This window comes from Tiliqua scincoides, chromosome 5, assembly GCF_035046505.1.
Source record: "Tiliqua scincoides isolate rTilSci1 chromosome 5, rTilSci1.hap2, whole genome shotgun sequence".
NCBI classification, from domain to species: Eukaryota; Metazoa; Chordata; class Lepidosauria; order Squamata; family Scincidae; genus Tiliqua; species Tiliqua scincoides.
The window spans coordinates 143413954-143438816 of NC_089825.1; the positions used below are offsets into that span (position 1 = coordinate 143413954).

Below are 24863 nucleotides of genomic sequence, written 5' to 3' on the forward strand. Positions count from 1 at the left end.
TTGTCTCATTATTTCCCCCCTCACTTTTATGGTTTGTCTTTTAAAAAAATTGTGAAGTCCAACTACTTTGATGTTCGTAAAACACTTTGGAACATGCATGCATTTAGTACATTAGAAAAGGTTCCTCATATGTCATTTTTTTGCCCAATTATTGTTCCAGCAGAGCCCTGCTCTTAACTTGATGAAAAAGAATGTGTATGCACACACAAGCAAACACACACACACACACACACACACACACACACACACACACACACACAGAGAGAGAGAGAGAGAGAGAGAGAGAGAGAGAGAGAGAGAGAGAGAGAGAGAGAGAGAGAGAGAGAGCCTTTAGCCCTGCTTTGCTACAGTGCTCTTCAGCCAGGTCAATGGACAGCCATTTCAGCCAATGGAAGTGAGCCTTCTGGGTGTGACAGGGCCAAACAGCTCCCATTGCCTTCAGTGGCATCTCCTTTCATTCGGTTTCACGCAGGGTTTTTGTGATGCACAGGCAGCTCTTTCACACTGCTAAAATGACACTGGAAGAATCATGATCCTGATATAAAGTTCATCTTTCTTTCCATTAAATGTGATTTAGAAGAGAATTTCCATTAAAAGACAATTTCAGTGTAAGTAAATTGCAATGAGCCTGGCATGTGTGTCTTGAATCAGTATAGCTGGGTAGGTACTAAAGGCCTGGGTGCCTCGAAAAAGCCCACTGCTGATCCCGGAGAGTGCCTTTGGGTGGTAATGGCAGGGGGACTTTCATGGGCCTAGCCGGGCAGCAGATGCTCCAGGGTGGGGAGGTTGCAAAGGGTCTCCTGAAATAAAGACAGGCAGCTGGTAGCTTCAAAATACAGCGACACAGAAATGTTTGCACTTCAACAGATTTGTTGGTCTTCAAGTGGTGTGTGTGTGTGTGTGTGTGTGTGTGTGTGTGTGTGTGTGTGTGTTATGAGATAGAGGCTGCAATCCTGTTGACACTTACCCAAGAGAAAGCCTTGTTGACTATAATGGGACTTACCTCTGAGCTTCCTCAACCCCCTTTTCTGATGTTATTGAGAAAGCATTATTGGCATTTGATGAAGTTAAGCATGGAGTCAGGACGGGATAGCTTAAAAGGGGAGAAAAGACAGCAGCTGGCTCTCTCCTCCAGCATAGCACTGGAGGACTAAGTGGGAATTTATATGTGATAGGAAGTAATGTCCACTGCAGGCCATGCTTGAAACTGATATATGCATTATTTAATAAACTCTGGCTCTACCATCCTATAAGTGCCTTGTCTTCTGTGATTTATTGGAGGTTGTGCAGGCAATTCATAAAGTAAACCACAACTTGGTGGAAAAATGAAACCTTTCCCCATCTTTTGAAAACAAGTCTTGAGACTCTCAGTGTTTTGTGGAGAGTGTTAATGTCCCGGAACACACTCCAGCACTCTGTGTGGGTAGCAAGCTGGACAGCAGAATTTCAGAACATGGGATTCTGAAATAGCCAGCAATCTCCGGCAAAGAGCACCTCAATGAGATCAGGGTATGTAGAGAAAGTGAACTTGTTCATCTAATACATGGAGTAAGACTACATTTGAGAAACCCCACATTGCAGGTTCATACCTAAATACTACCAGCATGCCCTTGCATTTCTCTTTGCCATCAATGAGATCAACAAGAATGCCAAGCCGATGCCTAATGCCACGCTAGGACACCAGATGTTGAACGATTCTTTTAATTCAAGAAGAACCACTTGGAACACTCTGGAACTCCTCTTCAGCAAAGTGAAACTTTCCAATTACAACTGTGTCAGGGGGAAGAACTTAATGGCTGCGATTGGTGGGCTCACTTCTCAAAACTCCATGCAGATGGCCAACATCTTGAATGCCTACAACATCCCACAGGTATGTGTCTTCATAGGCATGTTTCTTCACAGGTGTGCACCTTCAATGAGAGAAGTGGAGATCTGCTTCCAGTACCCTACCTGTACCCCCTCCAAGTGTGGAAGTTGACAGGACTACTCAGCAGAAGCTGCTGTCATTAATTCCTTGGGCTTCTTGGAATGACAGGGCCATGGCCTTATAATTCTAGTAGGGTTTGCTTCACCTCATTACTGTACTTTAAGCCATGAGTCAGACAAGAGTCAACGCAATTCCTCTCATAGTTGCTTAGCATTCACTCCATGGTATAATTTTATGTGTGTATCAGTGCTCTCTGCTCCAATAGCAAGTTTTTGAAGGGTACATCTGTTGGAGTAGTGTTTTCTCTGAATGTAAGAAGAAAAACACTGTTTAATAATGAAGGAATACATTTCTTACTTTAAAAAAATTTGTCTTCCTGAGCTGAGCTATGGCGCTTTTGACCCCATGTTGAATGATAAAATTCAGTTCCCCCTTTTCACCTGGAAGATTCCAAACAAAAGCCTTCAGTATGCTGGAATTGTTCAATTGCTTAATCATTTTGGATGGAATTGGATTGGCCTTTTCATACCAGATGACGACAATGGAGAACATTTTCACCGAACACTGAGACCGAGGCTCCTCCAGAAAAATATTTGCTGCTGCACTGGTGCTCTGCACACTTAGGATTGGGCCATCAATTTAGTGGGAAGAGACCTCACATCTTAAGTATCTACAAGATTCCACAGGTACGTGCGATCATCCATAGCTTCAGGACACGCAGCCCACACTGTACCCAGTGCTGGGTTTGAGCAGGCTGGAGGTCTCCTCAGTGTAAGAGAACGTTTGTGGCACTAGGTTTGCAACACCCAGCACCAGCTGCTGCACTGGTGCTCTGCACGCTTAGGATTGGGCCGTCAGTTTAAAGGGAGGATTCCACTGGGGTTGGAAGGCTCTTGCAAAGCAGGTGTTTTCCTCTTGCATATCTCCATCTCTGTTATAAATGAGCCATGAAAAACAGAAAAACCACTGGCAGCAATGTGCACAGAAAAGGTTTTAGCAAACACCCCCAACCCCTTCTTGTTGCTCTGCTCCTAAATCTCACCTGTATAAACTGCTTTTTTTTTTGGGGGGGGGGGAATAATTGAGGTTCTGAGACTTGCATTTGCAGATAACTGAATTAGATCATTGGTAATCCTTTCCTGAGAACCATATCACAAAGCCCAGGCAGCCCAGTCCTCACCTGTGCTGGAGCAGGCAGGCCAACTGGCATGGGCTGTATCCAGTGCGGGTGAGGAGGTGGCTGTGGTGCAACTTGGAGAAAACAAATATCTATCCCCTTACCCCATGTCACACACCAGCCACCCTTTACGGGGCTATTCTGATCTATGCCAGTGAAATCTGGCCAAGTTGATCACCTTCAGCATGTTGGTCTTTTGCAGTGTTTGGGTGTCCTTTGGCCCAGCATATCTGAGCACCAGGGGGAAATATATGGCGGCAGTGGAGATCTTCTCCATCTTGGCTTCCAGTGCTGGGCTACTAGGATGCATTTTTCTCCCCAAGTGTTATATTAATGTTGTGAGACCTAACCTAAATACCAGAGAGCAGCTAGTAAGACACAAACATCTACAGCACTAACTAATGTTCCCAGTTCATCACACACCTCCCCCCTCTCCGTCTCTATGTAATCCTACGGACAAGTTGTGTCTTCATCACAGTTGGAAAATAATCTAGTATGTCTTAAGCAGTCACCAGTCTGATCAGTGTTTTACACTGGCACACCTGAAAGAAGCACATGAGACACAGGCTTGGAATGATGTAAATTTTTATTAATAAACAACAAACCTGCAGCAGGGAGAAATTTATTTGAAGTCCCCCAGCATGCTGGCATCTAATAGCTTGGGGAAAATGGCACTGGCCATCTACCTCCCCCTGACCCCAGTAGGGCGTCACATCCTGGCCCAAGGTGTCACTCAATCTAGGACTGAGTTATCCTATCGCAGCCAACCCCAAAGGGTCAAGGCAGCCGGCCAGCACAAACCCACACTGGAAAACCTTGTGTAAGCTTTTGCTCGAACCAGCCAAGGGGCTCACCAGCCAGCCTCATCAACCCAGGCAAATGTTGTCAGAGCAGTTCTGGCTTACCCCTTGGCGTTACTAACCTCAGCATGTATGCCAGTCCCCGCTCCTGGCTACCCAGCCAGCACGCCACCTGCCACACGGGGGGGGGGGGTAACCTAGCGCTTAAGCCCCACCACCCCAAGTAAAAACCCTACAGGTTCCGCAGACCCTGCTGCAGATGAAACAGAAAAATATCGGCCCCAGTCATAGATAGATGTACTCTGTGAGAACATGATCTCAGGGTGGAAGACGAGGTTCCACCCTGTCTAGACATTATCCACCTTAGGTATGCATAGATCTTGTGCCTGGAGATGTCAACTACAAGAGGGTACAAGATAGCCCCAAGCCAGACCCTTCTGGGGAACATGTCTGACCAAATTATGACAATTCCTGATAGCCAGCTATGAGTCAGAGCAAGATCCCTACAGACCAGTAGCCTGAAGGACAACGAGGTCCTCTGGTGCAGGTCATTCTCACTAAAGTGTATTAACAGTACCTGAGCAGGTGTCCTGGAATCCAGAAAGTTCACACAGCAAAGGGAATAGCTGGCCCCAGAGCATACATCTCTTGGAAGCCCACTACATCTCCGCCATGTCGCCCAAGTCGAGCTGGGTGCCAAATTCCAAGGCCAATGCCCTCTTCCTCACCCAAAGCACAATGGAGTGTCCAATAAGAACAGAAGAACAGAAGAACATAAGAATGATGCGGATACAGGTGGGGAACACTCAGCAATGACTTGAAAATACAGAAAGGAGTGTAAGTAACCTGAATCTGTAACCTAAGACCTGTAACAGTACACCTTAAGTGTCCATCACACTGGGCAAAAGAACTAGGAACTATCACACCCGTCCCTGATCAGGCCGCAGCCACGGCCCCCACATGGGACGCCCATCACACCGGGCACCCAAACACTCACTTAGTGGTACCTATCACACCAGGTACTGTTCATCTGCAGGCCAGGCCGGCACATAGCCTATTGGCCTAGTACTTACTTGGGTAGAACTTATAAGCGACCAACCTCCACTGGCCGATGCACTGGTAAAAGGCTAATACTGCTGCAACAGATGCTGCCCCAATTCTGAATGAATGCAGCCCACCCATGTAGGGTGCTGAATACCAACCAGTCACTGCAAGGCAAACACTGGGCAATGAGGGCCTACTTCACTTGCAAATGTAGCCCATACAGTGTGCTGAATGCTTGCCAGCCACTGCCAGGTAACCAGGGGCCAATGAAGTCCTCTTTCACTCACAAAAACCTACTCCTATAAAGAGTGCTAAATGCCCGCCAGCTACTTCCTGGCAACCATTGGCAACTGAAGGACATCACTTGTAAGTGTAGCCCCATATAGGGGAATGAAACTCTCTGGTTACTGCCAGGCAAACACGGACCAATGAAGACCTATTTTACTTGCAAATTTTGCTACATATAGGGTACTGAATGCCCACCAGCCACTGCCTGGCAAACATTGGCCAATAAATACCATTTTCACTTGCAAACATAGCCCCATATAGGGTGCTGAATGCTCGCCAGCTACCGCTGGGCAACTATATGCTAGTAAATGCCTACTTCACTAACAAATGTAGTCCCATATAGGGTGCTGAATACTTGCTGGCTATTGCCAGGCAACTATGGGCAGTAAAGCCTACTTCACTTGCAAATAGGGTGCTGAAAGCTTGCTGGCTACTGCCATGCAACCATGGACCAATAAAGGCCTTCTTCATTTACAAATGTAGACCCGTACAGGGTGCTGAATGCCCAGCAGCTACTGCCAGACAAACACGGGCAAATAAATGCACCTGCAAATGTAGCCCCAGAGAGGGTTCTGAATGCTCGCTGGCCCCTGCCAGGCAAATATGGGCCAGTAAAAGCTTATTTCACTTGTTAATGTAGTCCCTTATACTTTGCTGAGTGCTTGCTGGCTACTGCAGTGAAATCATGGGCCAATAAAGTAATATTGAACCTACAAAGGAACTCCTATATAGGGTGCCAAATGCTTGCCAGCTATTGCCAGGCAACTATGGGCCAAATATAATAGTTTCCCACGATCTGATGTGCTACAATATCTGAGTAGATGTACAAAGTGGTAAACCCTGCTGTTATATCTGCAGTGAAATGTACTCTCTTGACGGGGTTGCCAGGGAACAGCCCTAATATATAGGCCAGCTCACCATTTTCTAGAAATGTGTAAGTAAAGGGGGTTTACTGACCTTCCTGACCTTCCTAGCCATGGTGTCATAGTGCGGAACCATTCCTGGGGGGCCTCGTGGGCCCACATGGTGTTGTTCATGTGATCCAGCAGCTTAGGTATGGATGCGTAATAGCCCCTTGGTAGAAAAAACACCCACTTCCTCACCCCATTAGAAATTTCAAATGTTGCATCCTGTGTTTGTATTCCAGCTGTGCGGGTACTGTATCTCTGCTAATCCAACTTCCCAGTCCCCCGGCAGTTCCAGGGGTTGTGCCAGCTGTGTGGTGAAAGATGCACTGGTGTTCTGAGGAAATACCTTAGAGCATGCATTGCTAGGTAGAGTGATATAAAATCCATTTCCCCCCATTTTCTCACCTATGCAGGTTCACGCAGATCTGCACCCGCAACCGAATTGTTGAATTTGACAGGCCAGCCTAACCATTTCACCAAGTGTTGCTTTTTGTTACCCCGCCCCTTCGTAGCTAGAACTTTTTCAATCCTGTAAACCTGGTCCTTGTTCTTCACCTTTTGTAATTCTTCAGGGTAGAATGTCCCAACAATTGGGTCCCCTGCATAATCTTTTAACCTGAATACAGGCCTTTTTGCTTTGTGGTGGGCTTGGTCAACCTTTGTGAAAACCTTTGTGGTAAAACTCTGTTCATAACCTTTTTCGAAAACCCCCTTGAGCTTGGAGACTCGTACGTGATCTCCTTTTCTGAACAAGGGAGCAGCTTTTTTTCTGTGTAACCTGTCTCCATAAACTGTTCTCCAGACAGATAGTGTGTTGGATTTGTTAACATCCACGGGTCGTGTCTTGATTGTTCTGTGGAAAGAATGGTTATAGCTCCTTATAAGCTGTGGCAGCACTTCAATATACCTGAATGTGTTCTTAGCTGTAAAAAATCTCCACATTCTTGTTTTCAGAGTCCTGTTAAAACGCTCCACAACTGCGGCTTTGACTTCATTGTTGGTAACAAAGTGGTGAATGTTGTGCTTTTTTAGTAACTCCCTTACAGGCTTGTTCAGGAACTCTTTACCAGAATCAGTCTGTAACTTGCGAGGTATTCTTCCCTGTTTGAAGATATGTTGAAAAGCCCCAGAAACCTGCCATCCTGTTTTATCTTCTAGGCTCCTAGCCCATGCATATTTAGACAGTATGTCCACCACCGTTAAGATATACTTGTGACCATTGTTGTACTTAGAAAACTGCTGCATGTCCACTAAATCTGCCTGCCATTGAGCATCCACTCCCGAGACAATAGTTTTGTTTCTTTTAAAATGGACTCATGCCTATTTGTGCAGTGTGTAAGCATCGTGTTCTGAAAGCCATGTGCTAACTTGTTTTCTGGTCAGTGATTTACTTTGCTTTTTATCCTCCTGGTAGAGTAGGTTCACCCCTCCGTAGCTCCTGACTGACCCTGGTGAATAATATATGTTCTTTAAAATTTGATCTGCCATGTTGTTGACTAGCACACATATGGACACAAGTGTCTGTTGTAAAACAATTTTATTTACAGGTGATTCTTCTCCTTTTGCCACAACAAGTCATTCAAGGAACAGGCCTTTGCAGGGTTGTCCTAGAAGCTCCCCAATAGACAGATTTTGAACACTTCTAACCAGCTCATCTGTCTAGACAAAGAAAAATGTTCTCAACACACAGTATACACGATGGAATAGCAGGCCCCAATACATTGCCCCAAACTTCCACCTCCATATATTTACTGGTGAAATGAGGCGACCGGGCCCTGCATCCCCCTCTAATTCTCGGCTTCCAGCCGCTGTGTGGTCCCCAACAAGTGGGAGGATGCTTGCTTCTTCTTCTCCTTCCAGTTCTAAAGTACGACTCCAGTATGTCACCCATTCTGGCGCTGTCATCCTGTGCTCCATTTCCTCCAACCTCTGGTTATAAAAATGTATAGTTAAACCATAAGCACAAATATTCACAGACCCCCCCCCCCCCGGTTATAAGCACACTTCCCACCACCCTTCTATGTCATAAGCACTTATTGTAAAGCGTGTATATTTACCATTGGTTTTGGCCAAAAGGGTCCTGCACCCGTCTCTAATTCTTGGGGAGCCACACTAAGGGGATCAACAATTGTCTCATCTTTCAGTTCTAAAGCACAATTCCAACATGTCACCCATTCTGGTGCTGTTGAACTTTGCTCCATGTCCTCTGGTTCCTGGTTTTAAAAATTGATTGTCGTCCCAAAACACTGACTGTCTGGCAAGTCAAGTTCCATGGGTCTCTCCAATCCAAAACACTCTGGCAAGTCAAGTTCCATGGGTCTCTCGCTTCTTCATTGGCCTTGGTTTCTCTGTCATGGCCATCATTGCCATTTGGGCATGAAGGGTTACCAATGCTGGTGTCTTCATGGGAACCCATCAACATCTTCACAACCTAAAAAGCTAAAAAACATTTAAACACCTGTGAAGGAAACTGCCCAGGAGAAAACTGAGTTTCAAGATGATACAGCTGCCTGTACGAGGCAATCATGTATCATAGTTCACTATATCCTGGATCTACCAGGAGTCGATAATAAGCAGCACAGTATTTGCTAACAGGGCCAGAGGCTGACAGATAGTCATGTTTTCTCTATTTTCTACCACTCCATGAAAGTCAATGTGGAATATGGAGAGACCTTAGGCAAGGAATGTGGGATTCAGCAGGGGCCTGGATAATGGCAAAATTGGATTAAATGCCACTTAAGGAGTTTGAGTGTGGAAAAAATTAAATGAATGTGTTGGTTGTGTTGTCTGGTTTTGGCCAAGGCTGCCAGGGCAGTTTACATGGGCTGCACTGGGTGCTTTGTATCCCTAATTCACTCAGCAGAAAAAAGCAGCAGCCAATGGGTACTGTAGTGCCAGACAGCATCAAAAAGATGAATATCTACACAATCAAAATGGCTTTCATTCTAAAAAAAATCCAATTGGAATCAGTGGCATCACTAAGGTTTGTGTTACCTGGTGCGGGATGGCAGTGTGTCATCCCCCCATGCAGTGGGCGGGGCAACATCCCCAGTGGTGGGCGTGGTGATGTACCATCACTTCTGGTTTTTTGGCTGTACCTTTAGATAGAACAAAGATAGAACGCATTCTGCAAGAAATTACACATTGATTGATATACTATGATGGTATTATTCCTCCAAACTGCGATTTTAGTCACTAGTGGTGTCACACCCCCACACCCCCGGGTGTCAATTTACTAATACCTTATTACAGCAGTTCTCAAATGTTTAGCACAGGGACCCACTTGTTAGAATGACAATCTGTCCCAAGACCCAGCAGAAGTGATGTCATGGTGGAAGTGACATCATCAGGCAAATTAAAATAAATAACTACAAATAATTAAAGTAAAACAAATGATTAAATAAGCAAGAGCCAGCCTCATCAGCTGAAGCCTCTGGTTTTTTGGATCCTTTTCAGTGGAGAGGGGAAGCTGCCTTCTGGAGCACTTGTTTAGCTCCTGGTGCATAGGCTCAGGACCATTCTGGTAGCCTTGCACTCTCCTTCACCCGATCTTCCATACCAGCCAAGGCATGTTTGCTTACTTGTGAGTAAACGCGACAGTGAGGCTTAGTTTTGCTTTCCATAGGGCTCAATACATTCATCTGCTTGGAGGGAAGGACGTCCTTTTCAGGTATTTTTGGGGGCTGCATTCATTGAATCAGGACTGTTCTGGTGTCCTTGGATTCCTCTCAGCCTGCCCTTTCCAACGGACTAAGACAGGTTTGCATACTCACGAGTAAACATGCGATGCAACTCACTTTCCATAGAGATCCATGCATTTTTTGTTATCTGGTTTATTGGTCATAACTTTTGATAGAAAGGAGATATTTCACTCTGGTTTATTGCATTGCATTCTGCTCAAAATTCCACATCCAATGGTATATAATATGTTGGGGTTACTCCTAACCACCGCAATTTTAGTGTATCACCCCCCCATGCACATCACCCGGTGCGACCCGCACCACCTGCACCCCCTAGCAACACCACTTATTGGAATTGCTAATTTCTACTCTACAGTGGTAAGTTGAAAATAATTCAGCACAGGTCCAGTGTCATCCCTTCCCCAGACCTCGACTGTGGCCCTGAGAGTCACTGTTTTCCAACTAAGGAATTAAAAAGAAAAAATTGAGAAACTGCTGAATTAGAATTTGTCAGGAATTTTGACCACAGTGGATTTGGTTTGAAGAAAGGTGAAGCTTTTCTGTCTCATTTCATTGTGAAATAACTTACAGTCCCATTCTATCTATGTTCCCATTCCACTGATGCAGCTGCACCATCAAAGTACCTACTACATCCTGTGGGGGGGGGGGTAAATAATCCTGGAGGTCAATAATCCTGGAGGACTCCTCTAGGAAAGGGAACATTCGTTTTCTTGCATGGGGGTAAGTCTTTGCAAACATTATGGGTCTACTCTGACCTATCAAGTTTGCTCACTCAAGTGTAAGTGGACCTGAAAAAGTGGATTGAGGCCAGAAAGGGGGATAGGATAAAATGGGGCTACTGTCATCAGTACTGCCTTTCCTGTTCTCAAAAAACACATTTGGGCTTGAAGCGTTGCCAGTGCTGGTATCATCATGGGAGTTCATCAGCATCTTCTCAACCTAAAAAGCTGCACATTTAAACGCCCATGAAGGAAACTAAGTTCCAAGACAATACAGCTGTCTGCAAGAGACAATAAAATATCGTAGCTCACTATCCTCTTTCCTGGAGCTATCAGGATAATAAGCAGTACAGCGTTTGCTAACAGGGCCAGAGGCTGACAGACACAGTCATGTTTTCTGTAGCATTTTCTACCACTCCATGAAAGCCAATGTGAAATATAGAGAGACCTCATGCAAGGAACTTGGAGTTCAGCAGGGGCCTGGATAATGGCAAAATTGGAATAAATACCACTTAAGGAGTTTGAGTGTGAAAAAAAATAAATGGCTTTGTTGGTTGTGTTGTCTGGTTTTGGCCAAGGCTGCTAGGGCAGTTTACACGGACTGCACTAGGTGTGTTGTATCCCTAATTCACTCGGCAGAAAAAAGCAGCAGCCAGTGGGTATGTAGTGCCAGACTGCATCAAAAAGGTGAATAACTGCACAATCAAAATGACTTTCATTAAAAAATATCCAATTGAACTTGCTCATTTCTACTCTACTGTGGTAAGTTGAAAATAATTCAGCACAGGTCCAGTGTCATCACTTCCACTGACCTCAGCCGTGGACCTGAGAGCTACTATTTTCCAACAAAGGAATTACAAAGAAAAAATTGAGAAACTGCTGAGTTTGAATTTGTCAGGAAATTTGACTATGTTGGATTGATTTGAAGAAAGGTGAAGCTTTTGTGTCTCATTTCATTGTGAAATAACTTACAGTCCAATCCTATCTACATTCCCACCCCACTACTCCAGCTGCACCACCAAAGCACCTATTGCATCTGGTGGAGGGGAGGGATAATCCTGGAGATCTCCTCTACGTAAGGGACCATTTGTTCCCTTGCCTGGTAAGCCTCTGCTAACATTATGGGTCTCCTCTGACCTGTTCCATCAATTTTGCTTGCTCAAGCCTGAGTGGACCTGGAAAAGTGGATTGAGGCCAGAAAGGGGGATAGGATATCAGTGGTGCTATTGTAATCAACACTGCCCCTTTCCTGGTCTCAAAAAACAAACCCCCCGGACTCTGTCTCCACCTTGTTCCTCCCACACTCTGTTCTGCCCACCCCAGCCCACTCCCAGTACCAATGTATTGGTGCCAGGGCTGTTCAGGAGGCCACTACCATGTAGCTGTGGTCACTTACTACTTGTGGCAGTGGCCTGGCTGTGCTAAATGGTGGATTGTGCTATGTGACATTTCAGGCTGAATCTAATTTCACATTACCACGCATTCCCCAAATAAAGACAGCCGAAATCAGGTATGGAATTAAAATGGGCCACTTTATTGAATACAAAATATTGCAACAGGGCAAAAAACCCGTCCCTAAACGGGGGAAATGGCCCTAGCCGTCTTGGTTCCCTGGTCTCATAGTGCATCCACCCAACTCCAGGCGTAACTCAAATGTTATGAAGCCCGCCTCTCAATGTTGCCCGAAGAGGGTAAGTCAGCAGAACTGCTATGCCTTGCAGGTCACCCCTGCAAGGCCCACCAGTTTGGGCAAGGGGCTTGCCAGCCGGCCTCCTCGAGCCAGTCAGGCATCATGGGAGCAGTTCTGGTTCACCCCTCATCCTTGCTGACTTAGACTGGACACCCAGAATGTCTTCTGCCTGCCCACCCTGCACTTCTAACACCAGTGACCAGGACGTTAAATACCTATATCAAGACCCAAAACCCACTCCACAGTCAGTCTGGGGTAGGCAAAATAACCACCATCACAAGCCAATTTAGATGGTGATTAAGAATTATGACCAGGCCCTCGCAGAGCAACCAGCTAGTCCCAAGCCCATTGCTGAATTACCAGTGAACAGCCAGAAAAGAAGCGGAGTGCAAAAGGCAATGGGGTGGGAGGGACAGACAAACAAAATGGGCAGGGGGCAGATGGCAGCCACTCATGGTGCTCATGAATCCCTGAAAGTGTAGCAGGGAGTGGGATGGGACAGGCAGAGTTCTGCTCCACTGGGTCCAGAACTCTGCGTCAGGCCTCCTGGGGCATTTCAACTCTGTGCTGGCCGTTTCTCCGGTGCAGACTTGAGTAGCCCCATTCTGGGACCTGCTCTCCTACCTGGGGGAAGGGAATGAGTATCCCCTTCCCTCAAGGAGCTACCAGCAGGTGCCTGGTGCACTCACGATGCAGCGGTCACCATTTTAGTGCTGCTGCTCCTCAGGGTGCTGGACTCTGGATTGGACGGTTAAACTCCTCCACCTGTTGATCACCATCCATGCACCCATCAGCAAACACTGGGTCCTACATGTGTTGGGCTGTTGACACAAACTCACACACACATGTGCACAGCTCCTTCAGCCTTACAGGCATCTGAAAAAGTTTCTTAATGCGATCATCTGCCTGGCAATTATCTAAATCATTGCCTTCCATTAGAGAAGTCCCAGGGATAATCTGAAGCCACCTTCAAAACTCATAACAACAACAGCTGACTCCACCTGGGGAGCTGAGGATAAAATATGCACTTCAGCTTTGGAAAAGCCGGCTACGCCATGTAGCTCTGGGATATTCTGTGTAGACAGCTGTGTTATCTACTGCTTGACTATGAAGATTTCAAGGGAGGGACTTGGCAGTGGGGATTCGCTCAGCCCCTCCACGGTCATTTCTGCTCGTGACTGATGATTGTGTTCATACTGCCCCGTGTGTGGAAGTCACTGGAAATTGGTTGAATGCTGTGGGGCTGAGGTTCAGATATGCTGCTGTTCAGACGGTCAACAGTGCTGCTGCTACTGCTGCAGCTGCCTTACATTGTCAGCAACAACTGCCACTACAGGGGGGTGGGTTCACAGAAGATCAGCTATCGGTCTCCAGATGTAACTATTGGTGTCTTTTCCTCTTTCATACTTGTTGACAAGAAAGATCTCTCTTTTAAAGAAGCTCCAGATGTGTCTTCCCTGGAAGGAAAGTAAGTTGGGTTGTGGTTTGGATTTAAACTCAGTGTTGGAAATATACGTAGAAAAATTACTCGGGATTACATACTTTGGGACTGGTGGCAATAGGAGCAGTAGTGGTGGCATGAAGTTCAAGTTCACATATGCAAAAAGACCCCAGCAACTAGAGAACTGGAAGGTCAAGATGAACACAAAATAAATATTGCTATTGTTATTATTGTTATTGTTATTATTAACACTAGGCTAGAACTCTTTCGATGTGCCCTGATCATTATCCTTGTGCAGAGAAGCTTGTTTGTAAGAAGGAACAGAACTTTTGGTTATGTGAGCTGCAGCCGGTGCTCTAAAGTGGTTTTGCTAGTGGGTGTGCTTTTAAAGACATGTGGAACATGACCACACATGGAGGAAAGCTAATAGGCCTGCAGGTTTGATTATGGTGGTCAATGGCACAAGTTTGTGGACTGACACACAAAAACTATGGGACACAATGCTGACTATGTAACAATGCATCGCATTTATTGTGGGGATAATAATGCAGTAGCAGAAATGTGGAGTCAAAATACAAAGCAATAGAGTGTATCGGATATTTTCAATCTTTTTCAGCTCATGGCATACTGACAGGGGTGTAAAATTGTAAAGACTCACCATGGGTTCCTGAACAAGGCACACCCAGCTGCCAGTCAGAGTGCTCACATCACCCAATGGCCTAATAAATGACCCTCCCAAACATCCACGGCACACATGCAGACCGTGCATGGCACACCAATGTGCCACTCACAGGGGTTGAAAATCACTGCAGTGTATTCACTACTCACTCATGCAACTCGGCAAAATCATAAACAGTTGCTAGGGCTGCAATCCCATAAACACTGACCACGTGTTCATATCATTTGTTGAATGCTTGGGGCTGATCTCAGGCCTCCCCCTTAAATGATTCCAACCTAGACAAGAGTCCTGGACTCAGACATGTCAAGGAGAACATGATGGAGGTGCTAATTGTGTCATCAACTTGGCTGCAAATGTGCGAAGAAGCTAGAGAGGCTTAGTGAGTCACTGGCCAGGCTTGCCGAAGGTGCTCTATCTATATCTGCTACAGGAGTTTGAAGAGTTGCAGGAATCATGAGGCTAATTTGCCAAGACTACTGGCCCAGTGTGATCCGCGCCTTGTGCTGACTGCACAAATGGCTGGAGGCCCCTGAACGTGGAAGGAGTGCAGATCCCATTCCAGAGCAGGTGGGTCAGCAGAGTAGGTGCTCTGAGGAAGGATCAGGCTGGGAGGCATGTTGAGGGTGAGCCTCAGTGACAGTGGTGGTGCCAGTAGGCTAAGCCCCCAGACTGGGTCGAATGCAGTCGCTTGGAGCTACTCAGATCTATGTCAGCAACAAAGCTGGTTTCTTAAAAGCCGGAGGAGTTTAAAATGTAGAAGGAAATAAATCAATAGAGGCAAAATGGATACTTGATTAGAGACACAGACTGTCCAATCCCATCTCCTGCCACTCTAAAAGGTGGAGGTGCACACTGCATGCTCTAGGAAGAGCTTGAGGTTTCTGGTGGTGCACACACATGGTTGCCAGCCATTCATGCTGGTGGCTCCATTGAATGCACTGTCACTGCTTCTGTAGTGGAGAGGGATTCCAGTGATGGAACACCTGCTCCATCAACAGAAGGTGCCATAGGATTAGGCCTTAGGGCTGCGTGGCTATTCACATTGACCTGGAATTAAGCCGCATTGAACACAATGAGGAGACATGCATATGGTGGCAAAGTAAAGAATAATACAATCTTAGAGTTGGAAAGGACCTAATAGATCATCTAGTCCAAACCCCTGCCTGTAAGCAGGAAATTCTCTTAGAGCACCCCAAAATAAAACAAAACCAGTTTTGAATGAAACAATCCCTGCAATATAAGGGGATTTGTTTGTCTCTTTCTACCCTTGAAGGTCATCAAGGTACGAGCAAAGGGCTGTTCCGTGACAGAAACAAAACACGTTACCTCTCAAGCCAGCCTTCCCTTCTCAGGAGTTGGGGAACTGAGGCTCCACTTTCCTCATTGGCTTGTTCCAGGAGAAGAAACTTGTCATCCTGTTCAACCACCCATAAACTATGGGAATATGAGTGGACACATCCAGCAGGCCAGGTGACCAGATCCCTTCAGACTTTTGTTCAGAAGGAACTAGTGTGATAGGGCTATATTATTTCCCACCTCGCTTTCTTGTTGGGTTATTGAAAGATGTTACTGGGAATTCTTTGCCTGTAACTGGGCATAGCAGGAGCTGGAAAGTTCATAAAAGCAGAGGGGCATGAGGGCCAATCAACTTGATTTTAAGCACAAGTAAGCACATGCAAAGAGCACATGCAAAGAGCATGGAGCATTCCCATTCACCATATGGAATATGAACCAGAGCTTAAGACTACATGATTGTCTCATTTCAGAATAATTCCAAAGTACTTTCAGCGTCTCTTTGCCATGATGTTTGCCAGGTTCGAAATCGAGAAAGATGTCAACCTCTTGACAAATAAGACATTGATTATATTATCAATTGAAAATGATAACAATGCCAGGGGATCCTGTTTAGGAACTATGCGTCTCCTTTTCACACATCAGGGACATCCCCTTAATTACATCTGTAGCAAGAAAAAGGAGTTCATTGTCATCATTGGGGGGCTCATTCCTCAAAACTGGAAGCTGATGCCTCACATCTTAAATATCTACAGGATCCCACAGGTATGTGTGTTCCCTAATCTAGAGAGAGGTACAGCCACTAGGATTGCTAGGAGAGCAGACAATCTGGGCTACAACAAGTGAAGACAGAAGACTCTTCTCTGTCCATTTAGCACATAGTTGGAATCAAATGTTAATCAAGTTTTGTGTGAAATTGTCAAAACCTGATTAAGTTCTTCAAAAACCACTTTAAGGAGGGAATAATTTGTACTGAATTAGTAGCAAATCTATGTGGGTAAAATATTTTCTCCAATACCGTCCCTTGAGGAGGCCTTCATGAATGCCCCACACTGCAGGATGCAGTGCATAACACATTGACAGCTGAATTAAAGCTAGAAAGTTGGACAGGATTGGGTCCTGAGAGCCCAAGCCTATGCCTGTCTACTCAGAAGTAAGTCCCAGGATAGTAAATGGAGCTTACTCCCAGGAAAGTGTGGACAGAATTGGAGCCTGAATGAATTATCCTAAGCCTCTTGGTCATCCTGCCCAAAACACTACACCCCAGAAAACAGAGACTTCCAAATTTTTCTTACAGGATCAAGTACAAAAACTCTACTATATCACCTGCCAGGCATTTGAGAGAGGACCTTTTTATTTAGGAAAAATCAGATGTTTGTCTGCCCTAAAAAGCTCCTTGTCTTTCCCCTTAGCTCAATTATGACTTCTTTGACTCTGCACTGAGTGACAGAACTCAGTTCCCTTCTCTCTACCAGATGGTCCCAAATGCAAGATCTCAGTGCACTGGGATTGTTCGACTGATTAGATATTTCAAATGGAACTGGATTGGTGTCCTCGTTTCAGACAATGACACTGGAGAAACATTTCTGAGGACTCTCATTCCCAGGTTCCTCCAGAACAACATTTGTGTGGCTTTTACGAAGGCTATTTTGGAAGCAAAGGTGTACTTGAATGATAACAAACCCTTTAAAGATCATCTATTTGGTATAGGATCTACTCTCTCTGCATCCAAAAGCAACGTGACTGTTGTTCATGGAGATTCACGATGTATGGAAAGTTTGCGAATGATTCTAATATTTTATGAAATTGGTCAGCAAGACCCAACAGAAAAAGTATGGATCATGACATCTCAGTGGGATTTTGCAACTGTATTAAACCCACTTTTTTTCACACCCAAATCCTTCAATGGTACCTTGTCGTTCGAACTGCACACAAAGGATGTGCCAAGATATGAAAACTTCCTTAAGGCCATAAATCCGTATCGGTCTGTGTTTTCTTACTTGTATGATTTCTGGTCAGCTGCGTTCCTGTGTTCATTCCCCACATTTAACTTATATCCACCAAATGCAAGTAAATGCACTGGGAAGGAGAAGCTGAGCAGTCTCCCTAGTTCTATATTTGAAATGAAAATGTCTGGTGAGAGCTACAATATCTACAATGCCGCTCATGCCGTAGCACATGCTCTCCATTCCATGTACTCTTCAATATCCAAGCATAAATGGAAGGGAACTGGAGGCACAGGGGATATTTGGGCTGTTCAGCCATGGCAGGTAGGAGTTTCCTGGAAGCCTCTACTATGTATGGTCACGGATGGACTTGGATCCACTCTTGCAATGCAACTGGACTGAGCGAGAAGTGAGCCAATGTTTTCACTTTAGTTTGTCTAAGCCCAAGTCTTTTCTATTTGGAAAAGGACTGGCAGCCCAATCCAATGCATGTTTACTCAGCAGTAAGTCCCATTAGAGTCAATGGGGCTTACTTCCAGGAAAGTGTGGCTAGGATTGGGTTGTTAATTGCCCGCAACGTCAACCATGTATTAACTGTTTTTAAGCTCATTATTAACAGTGAGAAACCCAGTTGAGACAGGCTGTCCCTCAGTTCTGCTACTATGCTGATTACCTCTGAACTGAATGTCACAATATTAGTATGTCTACAGTGGTTTAGCTCAAGGGAGGCAGGTAGTACCATGTGACACACTCAGGGACGGTGATAATATGAGTGGCCTAAACTGTGGATATTTTTGCGTTTTTGAATCATGCCATCATGATATATATCCTTTGATAGGTAACTTAATGTAAAATGTACTGAAACAAACCGTGTTGTCTGTTTTCTGTCAAACATTCTAGCCAAATAACCAGAAAAGGAAAACACAACTGTTTTGTGTAAAACAAAAAGTGGATTTCTTTAACTCAAAACTAACCAATGAGACTTGGGGTGCAATCCTAACCAACTTTCCAGCACTGACTTAGCTGCGCCAATGTGGCGCGCACTGCATCCTGCAGTGGGGAGGCAGTCAAAGGGGCCTCTTCAACATATGGGCATGTTTGTTACCTTACCTTGGGGCTGCATTGCAGTTAGGTCAGTGCTGGAAAGTTGGTTAGGATTGTGCCCGAATTGTTCCAAGAACAAGTGAGGTGTAATAAAACATCATGGAACCAATAAGTGTTAGTCTGAGTCAGCTCTAATTTCCATGGATGAGAACTCACACTAGCACTCCTATTCTTTTGTGTGTGTCATCACGTTTGCCACTTTTTCTTTGTTGGTTACTGATTTGTTGGTTGACCTGGAATTTTGTATAGTAAAATAAATAAATAAAGTTAATGGGGGTGACACTAACCCTAGTCATGACACTAGTGGGACTTTTGGGTGGTGTTAGTCACTGACTGAGTTGAAGTTAGATTGTCACTTTTAAGTTAGTGGACGGCAGAATCTTGTGGGGACAGGATGACAAAGAGGGGGACATGTGGGGGAGGGGATAACATTGGGGATGGAAAGTTTCTTATCTTGGAAGGACGGAGATGAGTAGAGGAGCAATAGACTGAAGGATTCCTATTGGGGCTTATTAAATGAATTGTGAATTCTGGTGCAAATGGGGACTGGGAATAGGAGGAGGGGGTGAGAATAGCTCTGAGAAAGTTTTACTATGCAAAGTTTATAATAATCACAGATAAAGAAATGTTCTCATGGGTTTTGCTGGCATGCAAGGTCACACGGAATTCCTGCAGCTTGTTGACTAGGAGGAAGGGGTTGCTAGTTAATGTGGGGCATTGGGGACTTTGTGTGTTGTTGTTGACTGCCTTAGATGACTTTAAAAGTGGGTTCCAAACATTAATGGTGGACTACAGGTCTATCCGTGGTTATTAACCATTCTGGCTACATTGAACCTCCAGGTGCAGGAGCAGGATATCACAGAGTACTAGGTGCAGAGACTTTGACCCCTTGCTTGTGGGGAAATGTTCAATGCCTTTATTTTCTGACCATGAATATTATTTATTTCAAGTCATGACTCCAACTGAAAATAATTTTGTTGTATACGTCTGTGTGTGTGTGTGTGTGTGTGTGTGTGAAAAATGTATGGGCCCCGGGTGTCCAATGACCTAGCCATGCATCTGCTTATATAATCACAGTCTCTGCATTGCCAGAAGGCCAAGGTGGCAGATTCCAGTGATCTCAAAAGAACTCCTGCTCCACAATTGAACCCAGTGTTTTATTTTTCTTGTCCTCCAATCAGCTTCACCACTTTCTGAGAAACGTTCGCTTCAACAATAACGCAGGCGAAGAAATATTCTTTGAAAATGGGGAACTGGCAACAGGTTTTGATATCGTCAACATAGTCACGTTCCTCAATCACTCTTTCCGTAGAGTCAAGGTAGGAAAGATGGACCCCTGGGCTCCTGAAGGAGAAGAGTTTGCCGTTAATGGAAGCGCCATTGTGTGGAATCAGAAGTTTGATCAGGTGGGAAGGATCTGGATGCATTTTCTGAGCTATAATTCCATAGTTGTAGAAGAACCCAGAATTACTCTTCAGCAGATGCCTGGGAATGCATATTCCTGTACATGATGCACTTACTCTGAAGCAAGCCCTATGGCATTCACTGGGATTTACTCTGGATCTGCCAGCCTTCTATGATGATCATAACAGTGATGCAAGTGTAACACTTACAAATTTGACTGACTTGTTATAATGTTTGTGCTTGTAGACTAGGATGAATAACCATGGATAAGCATGAATAACCATGGATAACCGGGATTTAATCCTGGATGAGAAAGCCGACCTGGTACGTATTACGGAGACCTGGTTGGACATGGCGGGAGGAGTTAATCTCTCCGAACTTTGTCCATCAGGTTTCCAGGTGTTGCAGCAGCCAAGATTGCAGGGACGGGGAGGAGGAGTTGCAATGGTCTATCGTGAGTCCATCTCCCTTGCCAGGTGCCCTGTCCAGCAGTTTGATGGGTTCGAGTGCCTGTATGTTGTGTTGAGAGGGCCGGACAGGATTGGGATTCTATTGGTGTACCACCCGCCCTGCTGCCCAACAGTCTCCCTGCCTGAGCTGACTGGGGTGATCTTGGGAGAAGCATTGGAGGCCCCCCCCCCCCGTCTACTAGTGCAGGGGGACTTCAATGTTCATACCGAGGCCCCTGCAGCAGGTGCGGCTCAGGATTTCATGGCCTCCATGACAACCATGGGCCTGTCCCAGAAAATCTTGGCCCCAACACATACTGCAGGACACGTGCTGGACCTGGTGTTTACAGCTGGGCACGGGGGTAGTGATCTGGATGTAGAGGAGATCAAGATGATCATGACAGATCACTTCGTTGTCATGGACAGATCACTTCCTAGTAAGGTTTAGGCTTGTTGCGACTTCCTACCTCCGCAGAGGCAGGGGACCGTTTTCTATGGTCCGCCCCTGGAGGCTAATGGATCCTGAAGGTTTCCTGAGGGCTCTGGGGGATCTTCCCACTGCCAAGACTAGCATCTCATCTGAGGCCCTGGTTGACCTTTGGAATGGGGAAATGACCAGGGCAGTGGATGAGATTGCTCCAGAGCGACCTCCGCCACATCGCAGATTCGGAGCGGCTCCTTGGTTCACTGAGGAGCTGCGAATGATGAAGACTTGAGTCCCTTCGGGGAGAAAGGCAGGGTAAAAATAAAGTTGTTGTTGTTGTTGTTGTTGTTGTTGTTGTTGTTGTTGTTGTTGTTGTTGTTGTTGTTGTTGTTGTTGTTGTTGTTGTTGTTGTTATTATTATATTTGCCAAACTCTCACATGTGCAGGCATATGTTATCCATGCTCTTTTGTCCTCTTGTTTGTCCATCTCTTCCTATGAATATTCAGGCTGAATTGATTAAGGTGATGAGAAGAGGTGGTATGTAAAGGAACTAAAGGAAAACATCTGGAGGCTGAAGGATTCTATATATACAACAATATTGTAAAGACCCTCATTGGAACTAACTAGGACAGCCCACCTATGTAAACCGTCTTGAGTAATATCTGATGAGAAAGGCCTTAGGTAAATACAGGTGTGCGCCACTTAAAGACAGGGATACATTCCCTGATCCCTGTTATGTGATTAGGTCATTCAGTGAACATTCAGTCCAATCTATTGCCTTTGTTGTGGAAACAGACACGCCCTGCCAGACACTAGCTGGCTGCACAGGCTACTGGAGACAGATGGCCTCTTCTTTGCATTAAGGGCCTCTCTGTTGTGTAGACAGACACTCTGCTGCAGGCTACGGGAGATGCGATTGCCTGCTTACGAGCACCTTCATTGTGCTTTGACCATCATCATATATGCGATCAGTCATGAAGTGAAGTGTTGTTAAGCGGCGCACGCCTGTATAGAAGTAAATTGATACCTATAAGAGGTCAGAAGAGCTCATGAGCTGTGTGTCATAACTGTATTCTCGTGGACAACAAACAAAACCAAACATCACAGCAATGAGAAAACAGTTGATTTCCATGCTAACCATTTCTCCTTTGGGGTTTTTGGAAGATGCCACCCCGATCGACATGTACTGAGAGCTGCCATCCTGGACAGACAAAGGTGGTACGCCAGGGGGAGCAGATCTGTTGCTATGACTGCGCTCAGTGTTCTGAAGGGAGGATTTCCAGCCAGCTGGGTAAGTGAAGAAGGTGATGCTCCATCCAATCGGTGTTGCAGAAGTTTGTGGAAATGAGCTGCTCAAAGGTCTTCCAGCCCAATCTTTTCTTTCCCAGCACTCAGAGGAACTGTGGCATCAAGGAACTATTGTCCCCTTCCCCTGAGGAATGTCTCAGGTCCCGCTATGGGGCTTCTCATATTTGCACCAGCTATTTTGCTGGCACAGATGTGAGAACCTATATGTCAAGCTCTTAGGTCGGACACAAAGGATATAATCTTGCGGAGGAGGCCTCTGCCACTCCCACACCCCTCCCACCCCATCTCTTTCCCCTTCCCCGCTTCCCCTGCTCAGATCACCATCCCAAAACTGATAGGCTATACCACTGCCTGGTGGTCCCATTTATTTCCACGCAGTCACATGGCATTCTTCATCCAGAACCACCTACTCCAAGGGTGCCGTAAATGTGCTTTATGACATGTTTACAACACCCAGTGCCAGCACTGGAGCTCAGCACCCGTGCTATGAACCTTTAGGATTGGACCCTGAGGGCCCAATCCTCAATTCATCATACTGATGCAGTCAGTAAAGCAGCAAATCAGCAGAACGTATGGCCCAGTCCTATGGGACTGTTATGACAGTGGGGCAAGGGTCTACTGTTGTAAAAGGCCCAGTGATGGCGTGAAGCTGGTGCCACCACTGGGCCAAACCAAGCATCTGCTTCAAAGCAGTTGCAGATCCGGAACCACATTGCTGCAGATGCCGGTTCAGAAGTGGGGGCATGTTGTGGATGGGGTGGGGTCAGGCCAGGGAAGAGAGGAGGTGGATCCTGGTGGCAGCAACATGCACCAGTATCTAATCCTTGAACCTGCTGGCCGGCTGTTTGCCCCCCATGACAGCACACACTTCCTAGGCACAGCACAGCTGACCTTTGGGTAAAGCCTGATGCCAGTTTTACTAAAGGTTAGCATTGAAAGGATACCTGATTGTGTTACATACAGTGATGGATGTAAGGAAAAATTTGAGTGATTTATTTTGTATATATTAATTGACATGCTTCATAATATGATCGCACTGCACTGTTGCCAGACAGCCTAAGGTGACACAGACACACTTTGAAATATTGAATCTCTGCATGTTTCTCATAGATGCAGATCATTGCAGTGACTGCCCAGAGGACCAGCATCCAAGCGGGAACCAGGATCACTGTATTCCCAAAGCCATCACTTTTTTGTCCTATGAAGAGCCCTTGGGAATCGCTCTGGCTTCTTCTGCTCTGCTGCTCTCCACCATCACACTTGTGCTCGTGTGGAGCTTCATTCGGCACAGGAACACCCCCATTGTCAAAGCCAACAACTGGAACATCACCTGTGCCCTGCTGTTCTCTCTGCTGTGTTGCTTCCTCTGCCCATTTCTGTTCATTGGGCAGCCCAGAAAGGAATCCTGCATTCTCCGGCAGACCTTGTTTGCCATCACTTTCACAGGAGCTGTTTCTTCAGTGTTGGCCAAAACCCTCACTGTGGTCCTGGCCTTCATGGCCACCCGACCAGCCAACAGGATGAGAAAATGGTTAGGGAAGAGTTTGGCCATGTCTGTCATCGTGGCGTGTTGTCTGATTCAAACTGGCCTCTGTGCAGCGTGGCTGGCAGTGTCTCCCCCCTTCCCAGAGTTTGACGCGCACTCCCTGATAGGTCAGATCATAGTGCAGTGCAACGAAGGCTCAGTCTTCATGTTCTCCACTGTTCTGGGCTACATGGGATTTCTGGCCCTTGTCAGTTTTGTGGTGGCTTTTTTGGCCAGAAGTCTGCCTGATACTTTCAATGAGGCCAAGCTGATCACCTTCAGCATGTTAGTCTTTTGCAGTGTTTGGGTGTCCTTTGTGCCAGCCTACCTGAGCACCAAGGGGAAATACATGGTGGCCGTGGAGGTCTTCTCCATCTTGGTCTCTAGTGCTGGATTGTTGGGTTTCATCTTTCTCCCCAAATTCTTCATTATTGTGTTGAGGCCCCAGCTGAACACCAAGGAGAACTTAGTAAGGAAAAAGAATGTTGTTACCTGACTGAATTGCTTGAGTACCTTCGCCCGTAGCATTATGCATGAACCCCTTGAGATATGTCCACTGTTTTATAGAAACTCATGTGACTTCCTTCTCTATTCCCAACTGTTCCTCTTGGACATAATCCTGAGATTCTTTTCAACTTTCACCAATCTGACATTTCAGGGTCAATCTAATTTCTCATTCCTATTTCTCCTCCAAAGTGCAATCATCTACTTTAGTTATCCTAAGCTGTTTGTAACTGCTTAAAAAATAATAAATTGTTACGAAGATGGTGAATTGCATCTTTAAATTGATTGAGTGATTGACAGCCTTCATGTTCTCCAGCTCCAAGGAGAAATACATTGTTGCTGTGAAAGTCTCCATCTTGGTCTCTTGTGCTGGATTGTTGGGTTTCATCTTTCTCCCCAAATTCTACATTATTGTGGTGAAATCTGAGCTGAACACCAGGAAGCAGATTGTAAGGAAAAATAAATTGGGTACCTGACTGGCCTTCTATTTTCTCTTCATACTTCTCCTCCCATTCAAGTTTGTGCCTTGCA

At 45.7% G+C, this 24863-nt stretch overlaps 1 protein-coding gene across 1 annotated transcript; it reads left to right on the forward strand.

The window, feature by feature from the left end:
* The first annotated feature begins 4576 nt into the window (after nt 1-4576).
* LOC136654044 (vomeronasal type-2 receptor 116-like) lies at nt 4577-24324 on the forward strand. Its single transcript, XM_066630904.1, has 5 exons — nt 4577-4699; nt 7099-7144; nt 19942-20123; nt 22160-22286; nt 23414-24324. The coding sequence occupies exons 1-5, from the start codon at nt 4577-4579 to the stop codon at nt 24322-24324; spliced, it is 1389 nt and encodes a 462-aa protein (XP_066487001.1).
* The last annotated feature ends 539 nt before the right edge of the window (nt 24325-24863 follow it).

What these genes read in the sequence shown, in the direction of transcription:
- LOC136654044 (XM_066630904.1), top strand. Translation starts at nt 4,577, where the DNA reads ATGTCGCCCAAGTCGAGCTGGGTGCCAAATTCCAAGGCCAATGCCCTC. An exon ending in CGGCTTTGACTTCATTGTTG is followed by an intron (nt 7,145 to 19,941) that starts GTAACAAAGTGG and finishes ACAATAACGCAG; the next exon opens with GCGAAGAAATATTCTTTGAA. An exon ending in GAGGATTTCCAGCCAGCTGG is followed by an intron (nt 22,287 to 23,413) that starts GTAAGTGAAGAA and finishes TGTTTCTCATAG; the next exon opens with ATGCAGATCATTGCAGTGAC.